Raw genomic sequence first — 17,839 nt, forward strand, 5'->3', positions numbered from 1 at the left:
TCATGACCTGAGCTGAAGTCAGCTGCTGAACCGACTCAGCCACCCCAACGCCCCTTAAGGTCGTAAATACTTCTTTATGAAGACTAGGGAATGGTGATCTGGAAATGAGGAAAATCTTACAATTTTTTATAACGAAAGGATAATACTTCTTGATATCTACTTGAGACATCTTCTCTCTGGAGAAATCTTCACTTAATGGCTGGGTTTTTTCTTTATATATTTAAAAATGATTTGTGTTCTTTCTCCTCAGCCATGAATTAGGACAATTTAAATTGTCCCTACCCATTACCTCGTGGACTCCCATGTTTGGAACTAGACCAGAGGCTATTCTGAAAGAGTTGCTCTCCCCATCTCCAGTGGGAGTCCACCTGCCTCTCCCCCTTCCCCCACACCTGTCCCCCTCCCCACACCATTGCCATGTTTAAGGTGTCCTGTTTTCCAGTTCCCAGAATCCCTTGTTTCTAAGGGGAAAGTGGCTCTCCAGCTCAGCTCCAGATTTCTAAAAGAAGGCAAAAGCCTGAGCAGAAAGCATCAAGGTAAGTTTCTAGCTCAGACTGTATTGATATGCAGAGTGAGTAAGGCTCTGAGAATACCACTGGAACGTTCTCCTTTCCTGGAGGATTTGAACATGAACTCTTCTTTGTCACAATGACATTCCAAGTTCCTGTCATAGAAACATCACATAATTTAAATTTAAATTTTGTATTTTATAAATACCAATGCAGTGAGATCTTCCTGAAGGGTTCAGTAAACAGTGATTTCACGCATGTATGGGCTGTCCAGTGAACACGACACAAAATGGCATCAGGAATCTAGTGTGAGAAAAACATACACCTTTCACTGTAATATATTCTAACAAAAAATATCAAGTCCTTATGGGAGTAGGCAGTGGACTAAAACAAAGCTCACACCCCTCTAAGAACACTTCCATGCCCAGTACGGGGTCCTCCCATAACTGTCTGAGCCAAGGGCCTGGGTGTGTGCGTAGGTTTTATTTTTCTGTGAGTGACACAATTTATATCTTATGTCGTCATCTCGTGGAATGGAAAGTCCCTCACACTTGAGCGTAAAGCAGGTGAAACACAAACTCTAGCATCTGTATTGACGGGCTGGGCCTTCAGCTTACATGGCAAAAGGTATATCAGAGGCCACCAAACAGTGAACTTTCTGGCAATTAAAACCTTAGGCAGAGCCATCGTGTTCATCTGGTATTTTATCCATAATTCATTTTCTAACCATGTGTCCAGCATGGAGATGTGATTGTGTGTTATACAGAAATATTCAAAGTAAAAGCTTTGATCCGACAGCTTTGATCAGACTTGAAGGAGGCTGAGTTGAACACCTGTCCTGTGGTGAGAGGGTGGGGGGAGGAGAGGGGAGGGGAGGGGCCCCAACCGAGGAAGCAGGGGGGTACCAGGCGAAGACACCTGGGCAGGACAACCTTGGGGGTTTTATAACCCCGAGAAGAGAGGTGGACAAGATTAAGTTGTGAACAGGAAGTTATTGAATGGTTAAGACAGGGATTTAAGCGTAAGTTTTCCCCTGAGCTCTAATTAAATTGGACATGCAATTCGAGAAGAAATACTTGAGAGAAGGGTAACAAGTGAAATAGAAAAAATGATCAAGGGAGTCCAAAACACTCGAACTTTCTATAATGAGTGGCACTAAGTCTTGTTGGAAAAATTTCAATATTGGCGGGGGGAGCGGTGCCTGTAGAAAGCTGTTGATTCCGTAGATGGGTCAAAGTGATGAAGGAAACCCTTGCCTAAGCAACTTTTGAGTAGGCTACCTTAAGACACTTTTCCCCCCTTTAAATAGGTATTGCGTTGGAATTGAGTGAATTGAAAAATGCAGCAAACAGAGTTCAGGAGAATGCTGATACAATTACTAGGAGGACCAATGAATCACTCTTAACACTCAGAGCAATTCCTGAAGGTAAGTGGCAAGGGGAATCTTGATTTAATTAATGTTCGCTCCTTGTAAAGCCATTACACAGCAGAAGGAAGTCCTATTGTCAGTCTGATTAACAGCCTTGCTCCAAATTGAGACTGAGATAGAGTTTTTACTAGCAAAGGAGTATGATTTGGAAGTGCAGATAACTGTTTTTTTATATAGCTCCAGAACACCTGCATTGCAATGCTAAAACCATACTCTGAAAAGCCAAAAACCTTGGGAGACTTGATCACCCCCTCCCCCCCATGAATTGGTTTCTTTTAAAATGACTGGACACATCCTTTCAATGAAAGGGTCAGTGAAGAAGTCAGCAAGAAGCTGAAAGTTCCCGCTTTAAGGGATAATGCTAGATGCATTATAAATGGGAGCAATTAACTCTTGCTGGGTGATCTTCCTTCATGTGGCAATAAAGCACTCTAAAATAAGCTCAGAAATCACTTTAATATTGATGGGTTGGAAATGCACTATTCATTACCGTCTGAAATAGGAAAACTGTTTAAAAGTATAATACAAATGAGTCCAGGTGCAATGCAGTCCCTCAACCTTCCCTTCTTTTCATAATAAGCCTTATAAGATGCCCTAACAACTCCAGAGTTCTCTCTGTGGGTTCGGCGGTAAACATGGAAACTGCTGTCGGGGGTCTGGGCTTGGGGCACATTGCACTGACTTCTAACCTTAAATCATGGGAACACTTTCTAACAAAGTTTCATTTCATTTCGTTTTCTTTTCTTTTTTCCTTTCTTTCTTTCTTTCTTTCTTTCTTTCTTTATCCCTCCCTCTCTTTCTTTCTTTCTTTTAGGACACATGATGTGTGTTGGTTAAATACTTAAAAGTACCTTTTCAGGGGCATCTTGGTGGCTCAGTTGGTTAAGCATCCGACTCTTGATTTTGGCTCAGGTCATGATCTCAGGGTTGTGAGATCGAGCCCCGTATCAGGCTCTGTACTAGGCACGGAGCCTGCTTAAGATTCTCTCTACCCTTGCTCCCCCACCAACCTCCCCTTTTAAAAAAACTTTTTTTAATTTGGAAGTAATTTCAAACTTGCAGAAAAATTGCTTCAAGAGTGAAAAGGAACCTGTAGACTCTTTATCCAGCTGCCTCTAGTGTTCGTTTTTGTCCTGTTTGTTTGTTGACTGGATACCTTAAACGTGAATACTAGTGCCTTCAAAAAAAATCATCACCCAGATTTTCTAAAACACCTGAATTCCACTTTATCCATCGTGACTGCTTCGTCTTTATTCTGCTGTTCCGTCTAGTAGCCAGCTGACATTGTGGGTAAATGCCACTTCCTCTAGCTTAGGACATGCCCCCCTTACCTACAAATTTAAATTCCCCAACCTTCTTATCTACACATGGACTGATTTCAAGAAGGTATTTAATGACTAGGAGAAGGGAGACCAAATAAAGAAGTTTAGCTTATTAACATCTAAATGGTGAGAACATGATGATTAGCAGGTGATCTCACTGTGTATTGAAAGGTCAATACAGAGCATTGTTACCAAAACTATTTCATTTGTCCCTAAGAGGGTGTGGTAAGGCATAGGACATTCAGTCTTACTACTGCCATTAAAGAACCAGAAGCCTGGGGCGCCTGGGTGGCTCAGTGGATTAAGCCGCTGCCTTCGGCTCAGGTCATGATCTCAGGGTCCTGGGATCGAGCCCGGTATCGGGCTCTCTGCTCTGCAGGGAGCCTGCTTCCTCCTCTCTCTCTGCCTGCCTCTCTGCCTACTTGTGATCTCTCTCTCTCACTGTCAAATAAATAAAATAAAATCTTAAAAAAAAAAAAAAGAACCAGAAGCCCTATTTTCCATTCAGCGGCCTGTAAGAAATACTATACATGTTTCCATGAAAAGTCACATTTACGGTGGTTTATGGTTTTCCCTGTATGTGATCAGAGGAGTGCATGCTTGCATTTAAATTTGTCAGATATCCGAGGCAAGGGAATCAAAGTCAAAGAGCTGGCCGCATCTGCAAATCAGAGCGCAGCAAGCACCTTAAAGGACGTCGTGGGATTGAGCCAGAAGCTGCTGAACACATCCACCGACCTGTCCAGGGTTGACGCCACCTTACGAGAAACCAGCAGACTTCTACAGGACTCCTCAATGACCAGTACGTCCCGGTCTCCCTTCCCAGCGGGGAAGCCCATGTTGTGAGATTTTCAACTGGCCCGGTGTACTGTGGGGTCTTGCTGACAGACAGCATCCCTGAGGAATACAAATGCACTGATGTCTAGACTTGCATTGATAAGGCGAGAGAAGGGCCTTGGGGAGGGCCTGCTGCTGGCGCATTTTTCATGTACAGTCGACCCTTGAACAACATAGGTTTCAACCGCTCAGGCCCACTGTACAGATTTTTTGTCAACGAATACAGAAAATGTAGTCTCTTTGAGTTTCTTAATAACATTTTCTTTACTCTAGCTTACTTCATTGTGAGCATACAGTGTATGATGCACGTAACCTACCAACCATGTTAACTGACCATTTACATGGTTTTCCAGCCAACAGTAGGCTATTCCTAGTGAAGTGTTGGGGGAGTCAGAAGACACTTGCAGCTTTGCGACTGCATGGGGTTGAGAGCCCCCCACCCCACCCCTGGGTCACCCGAGGGTCAACTGTATTTACCAAAATTTCAACAATCTGATCATTAGGATGTTCTGTTTTATTCAGTGCATTGGGAATGATAAATTCCTCTCTCTCGTTTCCTCCCTGCCGCCATCTTTCTCACCACCTGCTACTGGGTAGCGCTGCTAGCTGGAAGAAGAGTGAAAGACGCCGAGACACAAGCCAGCCTTTTGTTTGATCGGTTGAAGCCTTTGAAGACATTAGAAGAGAATCTGAACAGAAACCTCTCAGAAATCAAACTGCTCATCAGCCAGGCCCGGAAGCAAGCAGCTTCTGTGAGTGTGGGTTCCTGGGGCTCTCGGGAGCTCGAGCCTCTTCGTAACCTCCAGTCTCAGGGGACTCCTGTAGAAGGGACTGTCACACTGACTTCTACTGATTCTGCTCTTACCGCCCACATTTCTCGCAGCCTTGTCTACAGTATATTGAAGACTTTGTGTTAGGTTTATTTACACACATACATATATATATTTAGGTATATAAATATATATCTGTGTATATTATGGCAACTTATGACTTTCATTTATGGTGCTTATGCTTGGTCTCAAAAATACCGTCTCTCCTGCCCTGGACAGCATATTTAAGTGGACTTAAGTAGTCTCATTTTCTTTGTGTTTTGCTTCATTCGACCTGGTTCCACATGTTAACGAAGAGATCTCACATCTTTGTGGAGATTTATAACCATAGCCTCGACTCGTCGGTCCACAGCTGTTCTCAGCTGCTGTAGCGCTCATGGTCTAAGTGTCTGCCTCTAAGCTGCCTTGGCCGAGTCCGGCTCCACGGCCATCATTTCACGAACGCGGTGTCTAATGCAAGTGTCCCTCAGAGCGTGGCCACACCCTGAGCCTCGTCGCCCAGGAGTCCGGCCGCGCAGCCTCCACCCACAGGTGCTCACAAATCCAGGGCACTGAGTGCATCGAACACTTGAGAACTGGAAAGAAAGTGTGTTACGGCCGTCCGTAGCTCCAGGTCTGGGCCGTGCTCTAAAGGGGAGGCATTTCAGGGAAATTTCTTCAAGAGACCAAGCCGTTGACACGCTACTGGGGATTTATAGAGGACGGATGTGACCTCTGGTCTCGCGTTCATCTGCCTGAACCCTGCTAGCTAAGAAAAAGTGGTTTTGGAGTCTTCCACTCCCCCCTCCCTCGAGTGACCTCAATATTGGAAAATGGCCGTAGGTTGACATGAGCTCTGGTTTCTGTTTGTTCAGTGAGAGTCACCAACGAAACGTAAGCCCGATGGATGCTTCTGAATGCTCTGATTAGTACAAACGTGTAATCTTTGAAGCTAATATAAGAAATATATGCAGATACTTAGAGAAACGTCTATAAGTGCAAGGGTTGCTCTATAAATATTTGCTGGGGGTATAAATAGATTATCCCTTCATGTATTTGACAGATGATCATCAAACGTCCTCCCTGGGTCAGGGGTAAAGATTCCAGGGTGATCTGGATAAGCTCCTTGTCTCAAGGAATTAAGTCTCACATGAGCCAGCCCATTTCCTATGTAAAATAGTCTTAAAACTTCAAGACTGACTTTTCCATATTTAAGTCATTCACCAAATAAAATAATTTTCCTCACCACCTGATCTCTCCCATTATGGAACACAAAGCCTTTATGCATCCTCAGGAGAGGAAACTTGCTGACCAGTGAAAATTGGTTCTGGAACAGCACGTTTGATCTCCTGGCCTGCGGCCAGTGTTTGTCACTGCGTGATTAGGACACTTCCTCTTCCCTTTCACAGATCAAAGTCGCTGTGTCTGCAGACCGAGATTGCATCCGCGCCTATCAGCCTCCGATTTCTTCTACCAACTATAACACCTTAACGCTCAGTGTTAAGACAAGTGAACCCGATAACCTTCTCTTCTACCTGGGGAGCAGCACCAGTGTGAGTATGGAGTAGAAAGCCACAATGAATCTCTTCGGAGCATATGTAGTTTCTGAATTGGCAGAGGTTTTTTGATGAAAGAAAAAACAAAACAAAACAAAAAACAGGGCCTTGGTGAAATCATGAATCCTTCTAAGGGAACTAAGCTTTTGCTAAACGAGTGGCATTAGATTAAAAACACACACAGTCCCAAGCTGCATGCCTGTGAGGAGAGTGTCTTCCCTAGCTGCAGAGTGGCATTTCTTAATGGCTTCAGCAGCCTCTTCAGCCACCGAGCGCAGCCTTGGGGGTGGAAACTGGATCTCGGAGGTTGTTATCAGGAGTGGGGCTGTGCACCCTAAGGGGCGTATCAGAACTGTCCAGCTTCACCCAGGCTCCTCTACCCTATGAGATTTCGGTGGATCCCAGAGGGGCAAGTGCCCTGTGGAAGACCGACTTGATACCTTTGGCTGCCAGTGGAAATGGGTCAGAACCCTTGTGGGTCTGAGAGCAGAAGATATTAACAAGCACAAATTCTGAAACGTCTTCCTGGGAGTGGAGGCGCAGAACAGACACAAGTCCGTGTTGCGGGGTGTCATGACTCCTGTCTTACTACGTATTTCACGTTCACTCACTATCTTCTCAGACTGGGCAGACCAGTCCAGTGGCTTTTCCTCTTGTTCCCTATAAGTTACTGGTGATCCCCAGTGAGTGTTTCTGAGGAACTTTCTGGAAGGGACTGTGCAGGGCCATGCAGGGCAAGGTTGGGAGGGGCACTATTATCCAACAATGGCGTAACCATCTCCAAGTCATGAGTCATGCTCCAGCTCCAGGGATGGGAACATTTAAAGACAAAAGTCGGGTTTTTTGTTCGTTTGTTTGTTTGTTTTTAAGAATAGAGGAAATGCTCCAGGAGCTCATTCTTTAACATGTTTTGGTAGTCATGCAAACAGTCGGCATATAAACTCATCCTAGCTCATGCCCGTACCCCAGTCTGATTTCTTGGCAGTGGAGATGCGGCGAGGGAAGGTGGCCTTTCTCTGGGATATGGGCTCCGGGTCCACGCGGTTGGAATTTCCAGACTTCCCAATCCACGACAACAAATGGCACAGTATCTATGTAACCAGGTAGTAGAGAAAGTTCTCTCCAAGTGTCTCTTTTTTTGAAACTGTATCTTATAAGTTTGTAACATGTTTGTCACATCATATCATAGTCTTTGAAACTTGGGGGAAGTTAGATTATCGCTAAAGGATAGTTGATTTAGATTAACTATAGAAATAAGGGCTCCCCCCACCTTATTATAGAAGAATTACACTCTGTTACCAAAATCAACGATCAAAAGGAGAAAAATGTTAGACGTTCGTTACCTTTAGAATGTTAGGTCTAAAGCTGGCCGACCAGTAAACTGAGTTCTCCCCCACAGAGAGGAGTGAGAGGCAACACCGTAGAAATCCCACATGGGGGGTGTGGTGTGTACATAGAAGAGGAAAGAAGGCAGGGATCCAAGTGGGAAGTGTGGTTTCTTAAAATTCAGCCACAAAGCAAAATTCTTCCTTGCAAAGCCTCTCTTAAGGTGTATCTTTTCACTTTTCCATAATCTTATGGTTTGTTGTTGCCAGGAGTTCTTGTCTTTTGCTTTGCTTTTTGTGGAAAAGGAGGAACATTGAAGTCAGTAGCCTGTTTCAAATAGTTAACTGATTATCTGTAACTGGTTTAAGCAAGGAGGTAGCCTAATGCAATTTATGATTTAGAAGATCTTCTCCACAAGTTTTTGTGAGTAAACTGGGGACGGGGTGGGCAAGACTGGAAGACCAGTGGGGGGACCCGCTGCAGCGAATGTGGGGAGAAGCACCTGGAGGCTGCCTAGAAACAGATGTGTACTTAACGCGGACAGATGTGGGATTCTGAAAGTGTTCTTTCTGTAATTCTTTGTGACCCATAGATTTGGAAACATCGGTTCATTGAGTGTAAAAGAAATGAGCGTAGCTCACAAGCCACCAACAAAAACAAGTAAATCCCCTGGAACCGCCAATGTTCTCGATATAAACAACTCAACGCTCATGTTTGTTGGAGGGCTTGGAGGACAGATCAAGGTAACATTCGAGATGTTCATCTGATCAGGATTGATGGGCTGCTTTTCCCTAAAACTAGTATGCTTAAATTATTGAACAGATCCAAAGCAGATGAATATTTCTCATTTCTGTGATTTTGCATAGTGACAGCAAATTTTCAGAGTTGGGCTGGTTTTATAAAGCAAAGGGTCCTGCAGAATAAAGAGCGTAAATGGAAAAGAAGCTTATGGGTCCATTTTGCGATCTGAGTTTCTTTTCCAGGACTGAAATGGGAAATTCAGCATTCTGTATTCATTTCTGTAATTTATTTTATTGCTCTTCTAACCCTAGTGGTAGAATAAGGTTGATTAGTGTTTAACACCAGAGCCAGTGGTAAATATTTCATTATACCCACTATCCCCTTACTGGATGAAGTTGAGTCACTTGGATTTGGTTCTGTGGTCTGAGAGTAGGGGGGTCAGTCCCAGCTGGGCCCTTACTACTGACCAACATGCTCTGAGCCTCTGTTTCCTCACCTGTAAAAGGGGCTTCTCTCCAGGGCTCCTGGTAACCAAGGTGATCTTTGCTATCCTGTCTGGTTATCGTTCATTCTACAATTACACTTAATAACTGGGAGGAAATCCAGTGATCACAATGGGGCCATTTTTCTGGATGTTGTTTTCTCAAAATTTGGTTGTTAGATTTGAGTTTCCAGCAAGGAGTTCTGTGCACACAGAGAACGTATTCCTTTCCCAATTCATGTGGGTTGTGTTTGTTTTGTTTGTTTATATTAGAAGTCTCCTGCTGTAAAGGTTACTCATTTTAAAGGCTGCATGGGAGAGGCCTTCCTGAACGGACAGTCCATCGGCCTATGGAACTATATCGAACGGGAGGGCAAGTGCCATGGCTGCTTTGGAAGGTAATGGGCCCCGCAGTTTAATACATAGTGTTATTCATGTCCCATAGCTGCCTAGGGAATTCCCATGCCCATCACGGAGGCCCAGAGTCTGTCATGTCGGTTGTCTTACCCCAACGGATAGGGCATACGTCATTTACTAATGGAAGCATGGGCATCATTTTTAACCTCTAAGAAGTAGTTTTCACTCTGTCTCATATGCTTTCATCATGGATCATATCCTTGAGAAGCACCAGATACCTTCTCAAAGCAGCTTCTGTCCCCAGAGCGCCATGGCGACATCTTCAACAAATCACTGTACATCTTCAGTTTGAAAATACTTTCAAGGATGAGAATTTTGTTTCTGCCACCAATTTTTATAGCTCTGTACTTTCTCATTCCTAAATTCTGGAATTCTAGAAATTAAATGCCTTTGGCAATAGAGAACAACTCCCTGACCTGGTTAGGCAGATATTGCTATAGGAGCAGGCACTTAATAATCTCACCAAGCTCAACAGCCCCCGTTTTCATTTCTAAAAAGATAACTGCAACCCCAGAAGTATACAAGTCTCGTTTCCTCAAGCTTTCGTAATTAAGACAATAGATTGCTTCTGCCATTAGAGAAATGTAACATCTGATATAATTCTGTCATCTAATGGGCTGCCCTGTCCAGATAGAGATCTGTAATTAACAGGGAGCTGTGACAAGATCAGCTGGAAGCAACTCCCATTACATTTAGAAACTCGTGGGTGAGTTTTCATTTTGTTACTGTCAGAGCTGTTTTCTCTTAGGGCTTGTAGCTTGGGATTTTGTGGTTTGAGCCTTTTATTTGTTTCCTTCCCTTGACTTCACTTGCTTTCAAAGTCATGACCAGAAGTTTGGTTATTGGAGCCTTATGACTGAAAAAAATATTAGCTTTGGAATGTGAGTTTTTCAGGCTCCCTCTCCTATCAAATCTCCCTCAGTGACTTTGTAATAAGTCACCTCACCTCATGGAGACTTGGTTTCTTCTTCCAGAAAAGGAAAAGGAAAATCTTGTTGTCCTACCTCCCAGCACTGGTGATGAACACTTACCCTGATGTACGTGACAATCCTCCATAAACTCGAGACCCCCGGCCCCAGTGTTCCATTCTGACCTTCCTGCAGTCCATTGCTTTTTAGGTAGATGCCTCAGAATTATTTTCTTGACAATAAGCAAGTGAAACCCAAGGTTTTGTAATTGGCAAATAAGATTAAAAAAAAATGATACTGCCCAGTGAGGTAATGACACCTCTAGACCTCTGGGAGCCGAGAGCTCCCCGTCACTTTTTCCTCCTGCTGTTTTTCTGATAGGGAAGTTTCCCCAGCAATTTAGTGATTCTAACTTGAGAACTCTTCCGACCCTTGGGCTCTGGGCCGTAGATTGACCCCTGGTCATTAATCTTACTTGTAGAAAGTAAAGTCTTAAGAGAGCTGAAAAATTTCTAACATAGAAAATGCCCCCTACTTTAGCTGTTGCAGTATTCCTAATTTCACCCATGATTTTCAGGATTATTTTTAACCCCCTGGCCTTAATACTCATTAAGGAGGGCACAGATTGCATGGAGCACTGGGTGTTATATGCAAACAATGAATCTTGGAACACGACATCAAAAACTAATGATGTATGTTGTATGTATGATGTATGGTGACTAACGTAACACAATAATATATTGCTGGCCTTGAACTGCAGTAATGAGGGAATTTAATAACTACTAGCTCTTCTCTTTTGCTGGAATGAGGAAGTCCATTTTCTTTTTTTTTTTTTAATATTTTATTTATTTGACAGAGAGAAATCACAACTAGGCAGAGAGAGAGGAGGAAGCAGGCTCCCTGCAGAGCAGAGAGCCCGATGTGGGGCTCAATCCCAGGACCCTGGGATCATGACCTGAGCCAAAGGCAGAGGCTTTAACCCACTGAGCCACCCAGGCGCCCCGAGGAAGTCAATTTTCTATGTGGCCATCAGTTTTCTTCTCTAAAGAAAACCCTCCCACCACGTGTCCACCCACCCTGGACCCCCAGGGAAAGATGAAGGTTGCTCCAGAGCGAGAGGAGGGATTAACTGGTGCTCCCACTGCCCCTCCCCCCACCCCCACCAGCCTCCACCCTATTCCTGGAACTGGCTTTTTGATAGAAGGCTGACCACCTACATGAACTTCAGGATCAGATTGACTCATTAGCTCAAACAGAGGTTTTCTGGGTACGGAGCAAATCAGTAGGCTATCCTTATATTGACTACCATGCCTAAAGTATGTTTTTAAAGAGAATACTAGTTTAATAGGATATTAATAAATACTTTCTTCTAAGTGGGGATATAAGGTGTGTCCCGACTATAAATTGTTGGGAAACACTGAGTGAAACAGTTAAGTACACTCTTATGGTGAGGCCAGCGGAGCCTCTAATACACACTAACCGTGTCCTCGGGAGCGGCTAGAGTTGCAGCAGTCCCAAACTCACTTGATGCCCAACTGTTTAAAAAGCATTTCGAAGTTGCCTACATTCCATAGAACATGCAGGGGCAGGTGCAGAGACAGACACAAGGGGGCGTTTTCTGTCGTCTTTTTATTTATTTATTTAATTTTTTTAAAAAAAAATTTAAGATTTTATTTATTTGTCAGAGAGATGAGCACAGGCAGGCAGAGGGAGAAGCAGGCTCCCCACCAAGCAAGGAGCCTGATGCGAGACTCGATCCCAGGATGCTGGGATCATGACCCAAGCTGAAGGCAGCCGCCTAACCAACTGAGCCACCCAGGCATCCCTGTTTGTCTTTTTAAATTGAGTTGTCTACATTTTAGGCAACCTCCCCTATTTATTAGACGAAGACTTTGGCTTAGAGTTAACCAACTAATTCTAGGAAATGAATCAATGTTAGCAGATCGGTGATTAGAATTTATGTGCTTTTGACCTTCTTGTGTAATCTGCCATTATTAAATCATTAGTGTGGTCCTCTGATGTCCTTTAGATTTAAAAAATAATTTTCTCAGAATGAGCATTTATCTTTAACTTATATTACCAAGGAAACGAACTGATTTTTTTTTTTACTTTTTTACTCCTTTTTGAATATATTTGTCTTTTTTATATGTTTTTGGCATATGTTTATAATTATGATCTCTTAAATTCTTAAAGGACATTATACAGTAAGCCACTGATTCTAACAGTTTTCATCTAAATATGGAAAAACCTTTTTATTAACAGGTCTTTACTCTTGTATTAGTGATGAGTGGATGTTGTGACAGGCTGTGTTGGGACCTTTGGGACAGGCCAGTCCCCCGTGTTCCGGGCCCCTGCTAGCTGCTGGCGATGTCAGCATTAGTCATTGGAGCTGATCTTCTCCAACGTCTCCTGGTCTCTAGGAAAGACACCTGTGGAAGCACAGTGGCAAGTGGAGGCACAGGTGAAGCGGCATCAGAGGCCCGGGGCCCAGGTGCCCCCGCCACTCACTGTCATAGAGCTGCCCTGAGTGCTGATGGGTAGTACAGCAGGTGTGACCCCCTATCATGGGAGCTTGCATCAGAGAACTAGTGATTCTTAAAGACTCATTGGGCTGAGAGCTGGGGAGGGAAGGTTGTTTTGGCAACCACCAGCTTTCATTTGTCCCAGAGTCCCTTACCTGTGCAGGGCGCCAGAGCTGCCTTCCTGTGGCCCACCTGGGAACAGGCACCTGGGCTGACTGGTGATACTTGTGGGTCTCGTGGTTATAGAACAGAAGCCTCGGCCACAAGGGGACAAGTCCCAGAAAAGTGTCATTGGCCTGGGAAGGGGAGCAAGAACTTTCTCAGGAAACACGCATTCAAACATGGTTTCATTTGAGTGCATCCCTCATTGTGGCTAACTCATGTGGCCAGGCCCTGCTGATGGAAAGAAACCAGAAACAGAGAGCTCCCCTTCTCAAGAACAGGGAACTCATTAGCTCTGGAGAGGGAGAGGGCATGCACAGCAGGACTAGAGAGATTTCTGGACTTTTGTTCGAAAAATGGCTTCACCATTTTCTTGGGTGTGCCCTTGGACAAGGTACTTAATCTTTGAGGCTCTGCTTTTAATATGCAAAATGACATCCCTTTGGGGACCTTTGAACATAGCAAAATAATCAGAGCTAACTGGAGTGAACATGTAAGTGCCAAGCACTGTTTAGAGGACTTTACATGTGTTAAATCATATACAGCCTTCCTGAGAGCTTCATTGTCCTTATTTTACAGATGAAGGTAATGGCTCACAGAGACGTTAGGTAACTCTTCCAAGTTCACACAGCTAGTAAAGGGGGAGACAGGGATTTGAACCCCAGCAGTCGGTTCTAGAGTCTGTGTCATTAGCCACATGAAACCGTGACCAGGCAAGAAACAGAGCAATGGAACACACCTGAAGGAAGTCACAGGTTTCAGAATGAAATAATAGAGAATTAAACCATAGTTTCTGCATGCAGAGTGCATTTCCTTTAAGTTATACTTCTAAGAAAGGTCAAGGGACAGAAATTTTTCAAAAAAGCAGGACCACAGGAAGCTGTCAGCTTGAAGCCTCAGGTTTCATAAAGCACAGATATTTTTCTTTTGTTAATGGAAACAGTGTCACCGTTTGGTTACGTGTCCTGCTTAGAGATGTGGCTCTGAGTTTGGGTATTACACCTTCAGCTGGGAAAAGTACAAATTCATATCCCCCCCCCCAAATAACCCCAAATCTAGGTTCTGAAGCCCAGAAATGTATTTTTTTTAAATATTTTATTTATTTATTTGACAGAGAGATCACAAGTAGCCAGAGAGGCAGGCAGAGAGAGAGAGAGGAGGAAGCAGGCTCCACGCAGAGCAGAGAGCCCGATGCGGGGCTTGATCCCAGGACCCTGAGATCATGACCCAAGCTGAAGGCAGAGGCTTAACCCACTGAGCCACCCAGGTGCCTCCCAGAAATGTATTTTTTAAATGTATTTAAACATTTATTTACTTTGTATTTGAAGAGTGAATAAAGTCAGCCTTTTGAGGTATGGGGATGACCAGAAAACACATGGACCTGAGAAGTACCAAGGTCTATTTTAAATAACTTTGTTGTAAGCTCACCCCACAGATTTTTGAGATGGGTATTGTTGTCAATGATGGTTTGTTTGTTTGTTTCTTTTTTTTTTTTTTTGTAAAGTGGTCCTTCTGCTACATTGGTACACACTTGTTTTCCATCACTATCCCAGTTTAGCTGATGCATTGCTTAAAACCAGCAGAAGGTGATGTTAATATAAAAATTACTCTGAAAGCTTTGGAATTAAGAAAGGACAGTGACAGTAAAGGAAGTCAGAACAAATGAAAATCTACTTGATGAGTAGAAATATTTATAGCAGTTATCCATCCTTTGAAGACCTTTCTTCTTTCTTCTTCCAGTGAACACGGCCTGTGTTAACTTTCTTTTCTGTACAAAGCAACTGGACTTAGTCTTGCATAATCTAGCAACATATTTTAAGATAGGGCTTACAGTGACTTAACAAATTATGGAAATAACAGCTCCACCACAATGTTTGTGAGGGGAAGCCCTCAGTAAAGATATCCTTTCTTTTTAACCATCTTCCTGAGAATAGATTGTGTTTCCTCTGCTCTGTCTTACAGCCCCCAGAATGAAGACTCCTCCTTCCATTTTGATGGGAGTGGGTATTCGGTCGTGGAGAGAACGCTCCGGACTACGGGGACTCAGATAATAATGCTTTTTAGTACCTTTTCGCCCAATGGGCTTCTTCTCTACCTCACTTCAAATGGCACTGTAAGTATTGTTGTGAGGATATTTATGTTTAATGACTTCTTTGTGAACATATACAAATATAAGATATACATATGTATGTCATACTATTTCTTCATTTTAAATATTTTTATGTTATAAATTCACTGAAGAACCATTGCAAAATACAGGAGAGCACCAAGTAGAAAAGAGCCATCCTACTATTTATAGGTATCAATGATATTTGTTATTAAAGTTTGACTTTCCTCAATCTTGTTCAATGTTCATTCTGATCACTGTGGCCTTCTTTGAATTCCATCTCTAGGAACTTAATGTTATTTTTATTCTATTATGGGGCTGATTTCTCTCAATCTTCTAGTTTTATTTGTAGGACTGGCCCATTTATGGATCTAAATGAAAATGATGGAAAGATTCCATTTCTCTTACTGTAGATTTTGGCAACAATGTGTTTCTCTCCTTTATACTCGTGTAGTACTCTAGAAAATCTTCCCAGATACTTCAGTTTCCTAACAGAGACTTCTGATGGTTGGGCCAGATCCAGATTTCTGAGTTTGACTTTGGATGGTTTTACTGTCTGCAGCATAAAGGAAAAGGGAATCTGTGAGAACGATGTAGCCCTGGGTAACTTTTTTCTCTTCTTCACAGAAAGACTTTTTATCCATCGAGCTGGTGCATGGCAGAGTCAGAGTTACAGTTGACCTGGGCTCAGGGCCTCTTGCCCTTACTACAGACAGACGCTATAACAATGGAACCTGGTACAAAATCGCCTTCCAGAGAAACCGAAAGCAAGTTAAGTGCACAGAAGGGCAATGAGATGGTCCAGGCCACCGTCATAGGAATAGAAATCCTTCCAAAATCAGGAACACCTCAGTAGTTCAGTAGGTTAAATGTCTGACTCTTAATTTTGGCTCAGGTCATGGTCTCAGGGTTGTGAGATCGAGCCCTGCATAGGGCTCTCCACTGGACATGGAGCCTGTTTGGGATTTCTCTCTCTTCCCCTCCTCTCTTGTCTCTAGAAACTTGAGAGGAAGGAAGAAAGGAAGAAAGAAAGAAAGAAATCCTTCCAAAATCAGCAATTTTTATTTACTTTAGCTTCTTGGGTATTCTTGAATGATCTAATAGAAAGCCATTGTTTTCTTTGAAATACTAAATGCCAGGATTCACATATTGCTGGGGGGACTATTATACTTCTTCTTCTTCTTTTTCTTTTTTTAATGGCTTCCAAGAACATTACCTAACAGAAGTAGTGAATTGGAATCAAAGATGAAATCCATTCTTTTCCCTGCCACACATGTACTGCTGTCCTTCAGCAATATGTATTCTGGATTCATTGACTTCTGTACTGAGGATTTTCATGTGTCCTTTAATAGTCCAGTACACTCCCTGGTCAAATGAGCAGAATGTGAAGGAATTTATAAAGAAAGAATTTATAAATGAACTTCGCTTTTACCTTAATGTTAGAAAATGGTTTTCATTTTCCTGGTTCTTCTTTTTAGGAATCCTAGCAGTTATCGATGCATATGACACCAGTTATAGAGAAACCAAGCAAGGCGAAACTCCAGGAACGTCTTCGGATCTCAATCGTCTAGATAAAGATCCAATTTATGTGGGTGGATTACCTAGGTCAAGAATTGTAAGGTATTTCACGTGTCATAATCATGTCTGTAACTGCCAAATGTGTTAGCTTCCTAGGGTTACTATAACAAGGCACCACAAGCCAGGGAACAGAAAACTGAAGTGCGCTCTCTCACAGCCCTGGAGGCTACAGGTCCAAAATCAGGGTGTCAGCAAAGTTGTTTCCTTCTGAGGGCTGGGGGAAAGACTCTGTTCCTTGCCTCTCTCCTAGCTTCTGGCAACTTCAGGCATTCCTTGTGGATAACGTTCTCTGTGCCTTATTATATTGTCCTCCTTCTGTGTGTGTCTGTGTCCAGATTTCCCCTTTTTATAAGGACACCGGTCATATTAGACACCCTAATGTCATCTTAATGTGATCACATCTGTAACAATCCTATTTCCAAATCAGGTCACAGTCCCAGGTCCTGGGGGTTAGGACTTCATCATCTTTTGTGGGGGACAAATTTTAACCCGTCACACCTGCCTTGATTCTAACTACTATGTGTCATATTAACTGGGATGTAAAGAAACCCTTCTACAGTAAAATTAATGATTTTTTTATTTGTTGCCTTTAGAACATCTAGAAATCTTTACCAATTGTTACTCTTCTACAATATTTAGAGACCCCATTTTCCACCACAGGTTGTTCTCTAGAGATTTTAGTTGACTCTTTTTCTGAACAACAACAAAAAATGCTCTCTGCAGACTCATCTGGATTTCCCTTCTGTGTGATGAGAAAGAATAATGTATGTGAAAGGCCAGCATCAGGAAGTTAGAAAAGATGGCAAAAGAGACAATGAAATAATTTTGTAACACTAATTCATGTTTAGCTTTGTGACTTGACTTTAATAATTGACATAAGCTCTCTGTGGGTCATTGTCCTCAGTGTTGTAATTTTGGATTGGACAAATTAAGCCCTAAGTTTCATACCATAAAAAAACCAAACCAAAACAAACAACCCTATAGGAATAGCCAGCAGTCAAGGAAAGATGGAGTCCAGGGAGTGGGATTATCAAATGTCCCAAATGAGTCATCCAGCCCAGTGGTCTTCAGATAAGTTAGTAGCACTATTCCATCTTCAGCCGAGTTCTTATAGGGAATCCTAGTAAGACACATG

The 17,839-nt window shown here is 43.0% G+C and overlaps 1 protein-coding gene across 1 annotated transcript in view; it reads left to right on the forward strand.

Annotated features, from left to right (window-relative positions):
* Positions 1-17,839, forward strand: part of LAMA1 (laminin subunit alpha 1) — a 157,883-nt gene that overhangs the window by 123,047 nt on the left and 16,997 nt on the right. Inside the window, exons 41-51 of the mRNA XM_046025502.1 lie at positions 443-536; positions 1,819-1,935; positions 3,880-4,062; positions 4,695-4,849; positions 6,316-6,459; positions 7,432-7,565; positions 8,381-8,531; positions 9,284-9,408; positions 14,982-15,132; positions 15,754-15,898; positions 16,605-16,746. Coding sequence (XP_045881458.1) covers positions 443-536; positions 1,819-1,935; positions 3,880-4,062; positions 4,695-4,849; positions 6,316-6,459; positions 7,432-7,565; positions 8,381-8,531; positions 9,284-9,408; positions 14,982-15,132; positions 15,754-15,898; positions 16,605-16,746 — 1,541 coding nt within the window. The remainder of the gene's footprint in view (positions 1-442; positions 537-1,818; positions 1,936-3,879; positions 4,063-4,694; positions 4,850-6,315; positions 6,460-7,431; positions 7,566-8,380; positions 8,532-9,283; positions 9,409-14,981; positions 15,133-15,753; positions 15,899-16,604; positions 16,747-17,839) is intronic.

This window comes from Meles meles, chromosome 12 (genome assembly GCF_922984935.1).
Source record: "Meles meles chromosome 12, mMelMel3.1 paternal haplotype, whole genome shotgun sequence".
Taxonomy (NCBI): domain Eukaryota; kingdom Metazoa; phylum Chordata; class Mammalia; order Carnivora; family Mustelidae; genus Meles; species Meles meles.